The sequence below is a fragment of the Rosa chinensis genome, chromosome 6 (genome assembly GCF_002994745.2).
Source record: "Rosa chinensis cultivar Old Blush chromosome 6, RchiOBHm-V2, whole genome shotgun sequence".
NCBI lineage: Eukaryota > Viridiplantae > Streptophyta > Magnoliopsida > Rosales > Rosaceae > Rosa > Rosa chinensis.
In genome coordinates this window covers 26,068,345-26,079,818 of record NC_037093.1, presented here as the reverse complement: position 1 = coordinate 26,079,818, position 11,474 = coordinate 26,068,345, and the positions used below count along the sequence as shown (strand labels likewise).

General features: G+C 45.6%; 1 protein-coding gene across 1 annotated transcript; it reads left to right on the top strand.

Annotated features, from left to right (window-relative positions):
* The first annotated feature begins 1,091 nt into the window (after positions 1 to 1,091).
* LOC112169803 (auxin-responsive protein SAUR20) lies at positions 1,092 to 1,819 on the top strand. The gene has a single exon (XM_024306863.2). The coding sequence runs from the start codon at positions 1,256 to 1,258 to the stop codon at positions 1,562 to 1,564; it is 309 nt and encodes a 102-aa protein (XP_024162631.1). The 5' UTR covers positions 1,092 to 1,255; the 3' UTR covers positions 1,565 to 1,819.
* The last annotated feature ends 9,655 nt before the right edge of the window (positions 1,820 to 11,474 follow it).

Below are 11,474 nucleotides of genomic sequence, written 5' to 3'. Positions count from 1 at the left end.
AATATATTATATTTGGTACACACGGATCTTTTCGGTGATGGGATATAATTGCTGGAGTTGTGATTTAAGTGGACCCATTAAATGCATTCACACGGATTCAAAAAATCCGTGTGCAAGTAGTATTAGCAACGTCAGTAATACGTACAGATTGTTTATCCGTCGTTGTACCGTGTGTATTGATATATTCACATGGATTTCCGTGTGTGATGAGGGGTTTTTCTAGTAGTGTATCGTAATAACCTTCACACGGAAAAATCTATAGTTATTGTTTGCGGTCTTTGATTTAAAAAGAACCAAGCATGCATGCTTGAAAAACTAACTCTATGTTAAAGGGGATTCCACTGCAAGAACTGCGTATGAGACACTAGTGACTAGTATGAGATATCCTTGCTATAGTTGGTGTTATAAATAAAAGGGGCATTGGGTATAAATTATTGGATATAACTACCAACGCCTTTCTGGACACTTCAATCCATTCAAAACTCCCCTCACCCTAAGTGATGAGTTACCTCTAAATTTTCCAGCAGTATTCTTCGAGTGAAGTAAGAAAAATAACAAATTTGCAATGGCAGAGCTCGGAAGTTCAAAGCAAGTTATATTGTCATTTTCAGACAATATATTAGAAAACTGTTTGTATGATGTTTGCCTCAACTTACAATTCGGGCAAAGAATCAACTGATTGGTACTAATTATCGTACGTACTATCTAGCTAGCTTGATATTCCGAAATGCAGGTTACGTTGTGATATTGCTGGGACTCAATTTGATCCATACATACAGTGTTTACATGGTGTTGTCAACTAATTATGGTCTTATGGACATATATGTCTATGGCTGTCCGGTATTCAAGGCTAGCCACTAAAACTAACCAAACCAAATGCCAGCAGTTTTAGTTTTCCTCACTTTGTATGTTACGTGGTCACAAATAATGGCTGGGCATAACAATCCCTAACAAATCCACATTAAGGTCTCTATCCACTACCAATATTTTGGGACGGGTAAGAAGACATAACCATGTGACCTTCCAAACACTTGTGTCGTACCCTTCCCCACCCAATTGCCCCACCTCTGTCCCAACCCTGCCCTCCATGGATTTTTCAAATGTCAACATGGCTTTGCTTCTTCTATTTATACTCACTCATTATCCCCAAAGCAAACTCATACCAAGCTAAGCCCTCATATTCTCTACAACTTACTCTCCTTCCTCCTCAGACCTAGCTCTTCTAGTTCGGGTGATAACTACTTTTAAGTATATCATGGCTATTCGAGTACCAGGAATCATGCATGCTAAGCAGATCTTGCGCCAGTCAAGCTTGTTTGCGAACAAGCCGAGTTCAACGTCTTCTATGGGAGTTCCGAAAGGATATGTCGCTGTGTACGTTGGAGAGAGTGAAAGAAAACGATTTGTGGTTCCGATATCCTTTTTGAGACAACCTTTGTTCCAAGAGCTGCTAAGTAAGGCGGAGGAGGAGTTCGGGTACAACTATCCAACAGGCAGACTCACGATTCCTTGCACAGAAGACATCTTCGTTGACCTCACTTCTCGACTGAATAGATTAATGTGATTCACGGCATGCATCCTTTAATTACACTTATGATTTTCGTAAACTGATTGATCTTGTACATTATTTTTGTTTCCATAGCTTTCTGAAGCTGAAGGAAATTGGCTAACCACCAAAAAATTGATGAATTTCTTACAAATTTTCTTTCATCGATTCCCAAATCGATGAAATAACTACTGAATTTTTCTTCTTTCTATTTAGGAATCAAGGTTCAATTAATGTAAGTCATCATTACTAATTTATTCTCTATTGCAACTATGTTTCAACTCCTGGTTCTTGACTCCAATGGTCTCTTTCTTCATGGTAAAAATGCTTGCGTACTGAAGCTACGATACCAACATGGCAACATGCTTCTTAATACAATTGGACGTAGCTTATACCCAAACCGATAAGTCCAAAAACATACACTCCTGATGGAAGAAAACACTAGCCATCTCAAGAGCTTGTCAAGTCCAAAAAAATTAGGTCTATCGATGGAATCGGAATATAACAGGGAAGTGATTTCCATTGATAAGGGGAAATACTAATTCCTAAATAACCGGGAGTTCAGGAATGAGTTTTTTGATCGTTAGGAACCACTTACCCTAGCCAGCTTTAGAAATTGATTTCCCTACAAGGGAAAAGTGAACTCCCCGTTATTTAGGAATAAGTTTCTAATCATAAGGGACCACTTCCATTGTGTAATAGACGCATGACAAAATTTGTTTTGTATCGTGCTCATTGCAGGTAATAAACCGTGTCAACCCATTTAAATCTCTTTAATCTTCTTATTAAACATTTTCCTCCTTTTTTGTTACTGTCATTTTCATTATTTAATACCTCCATCATAACAAATATACAAAAAAAAAAATAGCATCTTCAAAATTAACGTTTAATACTGTACATATTTTGTTTAGTCATTCAATGTTGTATCAAGCTAATGTGTTGATCTTTTAAAAAATAAAAAAAAGGATCAAAGGATTTCACTGAAAAAAAAAAAGCTAATGTGTTGATCGGAGAATTAAACTTTTACCAAAATTGTTTTATGACTCACTAAACGACGATCTTATATTTGATTTACATTTTAAAAAATTGATCATGACATGATGATGTAAAATGAAAACTTCTCATTACAATGCTACACTATAATATTCTAGAAAGAGTGAATTGTTTTTTTGAAATAAAAGTTGAATTCATTAGATCAACAACCAAAATGTTAGAGTTTACTAAACTCAGCAAGAAAATCTGAAATATCTAAGCTAGAGCAGATCATTAAGATCTCTGGGACGCTTACATTTAAGCGAGCCTCGCCTCGAAAAGAAATCATTCAACTAGCCCCCAATTGCCAATCACGCAATTGTGGTACAAGCAAGACACTAGAAACGTCATAGAAGACTCATAGAAGTTAATCAAATCTCACACAGGCTCAATACCCTAAAAAAACATTAAAGTTCAAAAACAGGCCCAACTGGCCTCGACCTGAGCCCAAGCTCTTAGACCCAAGCCCAAGTCAGATCTTGACTAGCAGGAGGGCTCCTCTACATCTCCACCACCGGCATGGTTTCCGATGGCCTGCCTATCCACCCCATCAGCTGCCAAATGAAATAACCGCCGATCAACAATGCCACCACCAGATCAACCAGCAGCACCAGATTGCTCCCTCTCCAATCTGGCAACACCCCTTGCCGCCGACCAAAAAACGACTGGTACTGATCCTTCAAATACTGCCGCACCTGCTTCTCGACGGCTTCAACCCGCAAATTGCCTCAGCGCTTGAGGTCTACAATCCAAGCTAGTGAACCTGTCCTCGACGACGAAGAGTTTTCCTCACCCAATTTTGAGAAGAGGAGTCCCGACTACACCGTCGCTAGTCACGACGACGAAGTCTGCGCCACTGCTATACTCAGAAACCCTAGGTTTCAACTTGCTCCCTTGGTTTTCCCTTTTACCACTAGAAAGAGTGAGTTGTTATTTAACTTATTTTGACATCCTAAATATATACCTTCATACAGTTAAAATACCAAATTCCATTTAAAAAAATATTAAGGACAATTACATAATTAACATTTTTTTAAATGAATTACATAATCAACATGGGTAGAGGCAGTAGCAGGGAGAATAGCTGTGCGTATGGTTCAATAAAAAAATCAACCACCTATTTCCTTTGGGACAAATGCTTTGAAGTTAGCTACTTTTATAAACCAAAGATCAGGTTCAATCACTTCTATTTACGGACGACTCTATGAAGATATTAGTGAAGGGCTATCATCTATACCAAGAGCTATGCTTAGGAATATTTCTAGACATGAGAATGTTGTTGCATGCGCATTCTTTAACTAAGGTTGCCTTGCATTCAGGGCAGCCGCTATGTTGGGATACTATTCCTCCCTCATTCATTCAAAATGCTTTAGCATCGATCCGATTGTAATCTTCTTCATTGATTAATATATTTGACACTTTATTTCAAAAAAAAAAAAAACATGGGTAGATTAAAATGTAAGAGAGTAATATAAAGAGCATGATATTTGGTCTAATAACATAAGTATCTCCTTCATAGATGGGAGATAACTCATGGAAGACTAATTGTGATTCTCAGTTGATAATAAAAAAAAATGACATGTAGTCTAACTTTTAGAGTTTGAATATACATTTATCTGATAAAGTAGAATGTAAAGACAAAGTCGATCTATTTTCTCAGCTATAATTGAACTTGGTCATGCCTGTCTTTTGTAATAAGTATGAGATTTTTAGTTCAACTCTCTTAGATTTCGAACTATAAGTTATTAATAAATAAAACAATAATAAAATTTATATTATATTACGTGAACTATGTATGATTCCAATCAACTCGAATACTGAAGGTCGAATTTGCAACTAAACCCAAGACTTTTATACATCCTTTTTGTTTCCTTTTGTTTTTTTTGTTTTTTTTTTTTTTTTAAGGGACGATTTAAGATCATTATGTCAGATCTCCAAATTTCAAACAGAACAGATCATAGTGGTCTTATACACATGTATATATACAACAGATTTGAGCAAGCATTATTAAGTGTCTACTTTAACACTCTAGCTGGCCATCCTTCGCATATTTGGACATTGTAGGTCACTTGTGTTTGTGAACAAAATCTGTATCTGCATTTGAGCAATTCCAATTGTACGTCCACTTCCGATCTTTTTCTGGAACTCCATTGGCCTAATTAGATGTTGTAGGGCACAGTGTTTTTGAACAAGTTGGACACTCAAGTCCCTTTGTCCTTGTTGGAAGACAGACCATGTGAAACCCTCATCACCTATATGGATTTAGAAATTCCTCTACGCAAATCTAAAAGCAAATGCCTCCTCACCACGAACTACTCCCTCAAAAAACAGAAAGGATTTCATAATATTCTCTGCACACGCATCTTGTGGATGCACTCCACCAAGTCATCGCATTCACGATCGCTTCCCGACCCAACAAGACATGAATTAGGTTTGGATTCATTCATACTTGAGGTACGTCTGCAATGTACTCAGTGATGGATTCAAGATGGAAAATTGGGGTGAGCTAACCTTAAATTGCTTATAATTTTTTGTTTTTATCGATTATGCTTTCAGAATTTTGAGATAAGATTTTAAAAGAAATTATTTTAAACCAATACTTTATATAAACATTACCAAATTAGCAAAACAAGGGGAAAAAAGGGAGAAGAAAGGAAAAGAGTGAAAAAAAGAGACGAGATTTTAGAAGAAATTTTAAAAAATACTAATAGAAACATTAGAAGAAAATGAGGAAAGAGTAAAAACAAGATGTATCATGACCAAATTTTTTGCCTATATACTCTAACAACAAGTAGAAGGTACAAAATTGAGTGTTGGCAGGTGAGACTAGATGATTGATTTTCCTTAGAGAGCGAGGTTATTCTTGCTAAATTAAGCTTGCTTAAATGCGAGTATCCTGTACATACATGTGCATTTGCAAGCATAATTAGCTATAACGAGCCACGCTCAGGGTACCGCCAGGGGTACCAACGCCCACCTCATGAGTGACTGGCGTAAAGACAGCTAGCCAGGTTACCGCCTGAGCCCCGGATCAACCCCAAAGCACCGCCGACGCGCCGCCACGCGCCGTGTCAAGGTAGCATCAGAAGCTACTGAAACTGGGAACTAAAGCACATCAGTCCCACATCGAAAACAAGGAGAAGATCATCCTCTTCCTCACCTATAAAAGGTCCTCTCCTCTCTCCTCATTTATGACGCATTCAATACTTACCTACTGTTACTTTGTCAACATAAATACATTGACTAACTTAGGCATCGGAGAGTCGAAGACCGCCCAGCGCGGTCTCCCTCTGACGCCCATTGTATTTTACTTGACAGGTAACGGTAACCACCAACAGTAGAGGTATCGATCCGCCCGCCGGATCAGCGTTAACTAAAGTCCAGCTACCGCTAGACTTTTAGACATTAACATTGGCGCCGTCTGTGGGAATCCTTGAACAGAAGGTCATCCCATCACAATTACCATGACTAACGGTAGCGGGGGAAATATCGGGGAACAGGCAGACCAGTCCGCCGTTCCCCAACCAGCCCGCCCAGCGGTAAGCATCAACCGCGCACTATTCAACACCCCGGTCAACCCAGGCGGCGAAACAAATCCAAGCAGCAGCCGTCCCCCAGGTCAGGACCTCACCGCCTTGTATGAGCTGGCGCTGGCGGACCTCCACAAAGCAAACAGAGAGCGCGAGCAGGAACGCAAGGAGAAGGCGGAGGCCCAAAACCAAGTGGCCACGTTGATGACACGTTTCGACGAGCTAAGGCGAACACTGGACGCAAACGCCAACCCCGCACGAAGTGAGCAGTCACACGGCACCAGGCACAGCCGGCCTACCGCTGGTATGGGACCCATCGTGCAAATGCAAGTACCACTAAACCCACCTGAGCTGGCAGGAATGGGACCACCCCCTATCCCACAACTGCTGGAGCAGGAGGCGGAGTCATCGCTGCGCACCCACCACTCGAGGACAAGAACAAGGACTGAGGGTAATCTACCCATTCCCGGGCGGGGGTTCGCTCCGCGGAACGCCCAGGCGGGCCCCGCTGGCGACACAACCACCCAAATTTTGGAGAGGATGCAGCAGTTAGAACGGAGACTAATCCTGGCGGAGGCAGGCACCCCGGCGCCAGCCCCAAACCCACTTCGCATCCAGGCCAGGCCCGTTCACCGCTACAATTTTGCAAGCCGTCAGGCCAGCGTTTGCAAAGACCCCAAAAATGTCACATTATAGCGGTAAGACCGACCCCTTCGTCCACATGGACACGTTCAAGAAGGTCACCAACAACAAGGGATTTGATGACGCCACCCTGTGCCACTTGTTCAGCGAAACGCTGGATAGTGAGGCAATGAGTTGGTTTTTCGAGTGTCCGCCAGGGTCCATCGACTCATTCCACGCATTATCTCATGCCTTCCTCTCTCGATTCATCTTGTTGTCCGCCGGTCATCACAACACGAGCCAGTTGTTTGGCGTCAGGCAGGGAGGGGACGAATCATTGAAGGCATTCGTCACCAGATGGCGAGCGGCAGCATCTCAGTGCCGCGATCTCGACAAAACAATGGCTTCGGCGGCTTTCAAGCAGGGACTCCTCAAGGGACCATTCCTCTATCACCTCAACTACAATCATCCAAATGCGGCGTACGATCACCTTATGAGTGAGGCGGTCATTCATGCCCAGGCAGAGTTTATCACATACGGAGAAACCCCACCGCCACCAGCAGCACCAACAAAGTCATCTCAACCCTCCTCCAGCCATCAGGAGACCGCCAGCAAAGCCCCCACTGCACCGCCAGCCGACAAGAAGAGGGAGTGGCAGCAGGGCAGTTATCAAAGCAAGAGGCAGAAAGACAACCACTACAAGGGCAACCGCCCATCCCATGGGGACAATCGCAACAAGCAGACGGAGTCCTCTCAGCGGTATGCAGTATTCACCGTCCTCACAGCCTCGTACGAGGAAATTTACAATCAGTGTAAGGATCAGATACCACCGCCACCCTCGCCGAAATTCCCCAAAAGGGGTAAGCCAAGAAACACCGGCATGTGGTGCAAATACCACGAGGACAGCGGTCACAATACCAACAGTTGCAACGCTCTCAAAACAACCATTGAGACCCTATACCGTGACGGCAAGATGGATCAGTTCAAGGTGCGCCAACCGCCACCTGTGATTGCCAACATTGAGCCACTGGGCCGCATCAACACCATCGACGGCGGGGCTCCAATCACCAACATGTCTCACAGGGCAAGAAAGCGTTACGCACGCGCCAATCACCCAAAGGAAGTCTGTAACATCCGTTACGAGAGATCCACCAAACTCCCAAAGTCTGGTTGGAAGCCCATCACCTTCTCAGAGGAGGAGGAGCGCGGAGTACATCTACCCCATGACGACCCATTCCTGATCGATGCCATTCTCGACAGATGGTCAGTAGGAAGAATCTTGGTGGATAGCGGATCTGCTGTCAATGTCATATTCAGCGGTTGTTACAACAACCTTAAGCGGAACAAGAAACTACTACAAGACCATGAGCCATTGCTTAGCTTCTCCGGCGATATCACTCAGCCGCTGGGTTCTGACTACATGCGGTTAACCATCGGCTCCAGTCCATGTATGGCGGAGGTACATACCGAATTTATAATTGTGGACTGTTTCAGTTCGTATAACGCCATCATAGGACGGCCGGCACTCAACAAGCTCAAATGCATCATCGCCGGATACATGCTTCTCATGAAGTTCCCCACACCCAACGGCACGGGCTGTGTCAGGGGAAGTCAGCAACTGGCACGAGAATGCTACTCTACCACCATTGCGCGGTCAACCCGCCGCCACGAAATCCTAACGGTAGGAAATCAGGCACCGCCACCAGATATCTTCGAGGATCCTAGGGATGAGGAGGAGAAATACGTAAGGAAGGAACCGGTCAATCCGGAAACATCGTTGAAGGTCATCAGCATCTCTGACGAGCACCCAGAGCGGACAGTCCGCATAGGAGCTCAGCTAGACCCAGAAGTGGCCGCAGAACTCACTCAATTCCTGCGGGACAACGCCGCCGTTTTCGCATGGTCATATGCGGACATGCCAGGTATCTCTCCCGAAATCATCACACACAAACTAACCATTAAGCCATCCTTCCATCCCATCAAGCAGAGGCGAAGGGCCTTCGACGAGGAGAAATACCGCGCCATAGGAGAAGAGGTCGCCAAACTCCAGGGCATTGGATTCATCCGCCAGGTAATCTATCCCCAATGGATCTCCAACCTGGTCATGGTCAAGAAGCCTAGCGGCAAGTGGCGGATGTGTGTCGACTTCAAAAATCTCAACAAGGCATGCCCAAAGGACAGTTTCCCTCTGCCACGCATTGACCAGCTGGTCGACACGACCGCCGGGCATGAACTCCTCAGCATGATGGACGCCTTCTCCGGCTACAATCAGATCAAGATGCATCCCAGCGATCAGGAGTGTACCACCTTCACCACCGACAAAGGGCTGTACTGCTACAATGTCATGCCTTTCGGTCTGAAGAACGCCGGTGCAACTTATCAGCGGCTGATGAATGCTATGTTCGCTGAACATTTGGGCAAGATAATCGAGGTCTACGTGGACGACATGTTAGTCAAAAGTATAAAGGCCAGCGGACATGTGGCAAATCTCAAGATCATAGTTACCATCCTCCTGGCCTATGGCATGCGCCTCAACCCAGAAAAATGCTTCTTCGGCGTCACCGCCAGCAAATTTCTGGGTTATATTGTCAGTGAACGAGGAATCGAGGCTAACCCGGACAAGGTACAGGCCATACTCGACCTGGCGGACCCTGAATATAAGATACACGTCCAGTGCCTCCAGGGCAAGTTAACCGTCCTCTCTCGATTCATCTCCAGGCTCTCTGACAGGTGTGCCCCATTTTTCAAGCTCCTCAAAATGACTCACAAGAAAGTTATCAACTGGAACCCAGAGTGTCAGACGGCGTTTCAGGGCTTGAAGGATTACCTAGCGGCAGTCCCACTACTCTCTATCCCTGTGCAAGGAGAGACACTGTTCATATACCTAGCGGTATCGATATCAGCGGTGAGCTGCGCCATTGTCCGGCGGGAGGGACAGGACGAGCTCCCAGTCTTCTACGCCGGCAGAGGCATGAACGGGGCAGAAACAAGATATCCACCCTTGGAGCAGCTAGCTCTCGCACTCATCGTTGCCGCCAGGCGCCTCCGCCAATATTTTCAAGCGCACACAATCCATGTGCTAACTAATCAACCGCTAAGACAGGTGATGCAGAACCCTGAACATTCAGGGCGCCTCAGCAAGTGGGCCATCGAGCTCAGTGAATTTGACATAGATTACAAGCCAAGAACCGCCATGAAGGGTCAGGCGGTAGCGGACTTCATCGCTGAGCTCACCGAGCGTCAGCCCAGTCCCGGCACTGAGGCTGAGCCCGGGACGGAGATGGTAACCGCTGAGGAGCCAGCTCCCATACAGTCAGATTGGAACCTGCATGTGGACGGCTCCGCCAGGGCCAAGGCCAGCGGCGCCGGAGTCATCCTCACAGGCCCTGGGGGGCTGAATGTGGAATACGCACTAAAATTCAACTTCAAAGCCTCCAACAATATGGCGGAATACGAAGCACTCATTGCCGGCCTACTCCACGCCATCGATTCAGGGGCTGACAGCGTCAACATCTTCAGTGATTCCCAGTTGGTCGTTAACCAGGTCAATGACAGCTTCCAGGCCAAGGACCAACAGTTAGCGGCATACTTGGGGTACGTTAAGACACTCCTCAAGAAATTCAAATTTCATAACATCACACAAATCCCCAGGGAAAAGAACGCCAAGGCTGATTCACTGGCAAGGCTGGCAACCGCCCAGCCACATCAGAGTCCAGCGGACACAAGAGTGGAATGTCTTGACAAGCCAAGTATCACAAAAACCCTGGCGGAGATCTTCAACATTGAGGTCAATACCAGCTGGATGGACGAAGTCATTGAGTACAAGCGCAACGGCACATTGCCGGACGACAAAGTTAAGGCGCGACAACTCCAGCGGAGGGCAACCCGCTACAACATCCAGAACGGCAAGCTGTACCGCCAGGGATTCACCCATCCCAACCTCCGCTGCCTAACCCCAGAGGAGGGAAAGGTCGTTCTGGCAGCAATTCATAGCGGAGAATGCGGAAACCATTCAGGCGCCAGATCCTTAGCCAATCGCACAATGCGACAAGGCTATTTTTGGCCTACTCTCGGCGACGATGCCCGCCTGGTATCAAGATCATGCCACAAGTGCCAACAATTTGCTGACATCCCGCATGCACCGGCGGAACCACTATCGGTCATCGTCGCTCCATGGATCCACTCAACTTGGGGCCTGGATCTGATGGGAAAATTTCAAACCGCCAAGGGCCAGTTCAAGTACATCATAGTGGCTATCGACTACGACAGCAAGTGGATAGAGGCGGAACCACTAACAGCAATAACTACCGCCAAGGTAATTCACTTCCTCTGGAAGAACATCTACTGCCGTTACGGTGTCCCACACACGATAATCACCGACAATGGCACACAATTCAACAACAAGGAGCTCATCTCTTTCACCGCCAACTTGGGTACTAAGATGAGTTTTGCATCTGTCGCCCACCCCCAGACCAACGGTCAGGTCGAAGCAGCAAACAAGATAATCAAAAAGCTGCTGAAGAAAAAACTCGACAAAGCAAAGGGTCTATGGGCGGCGAAACTCCCGGAAGTTCTATGGGCCATCAGAACAACCCCAACTTCCGCAACTGGTGAAACTCCTTTTTGCATGATGTTCGGAACGGAGGCTGTCCTGCCTATTGAGGTCTCTCAACCTACCGCCAGAGTCGAGGGCTACCGCCCAGAGACCAACACTGACGGCATCAACCTGGACAAGGACCTCCTGG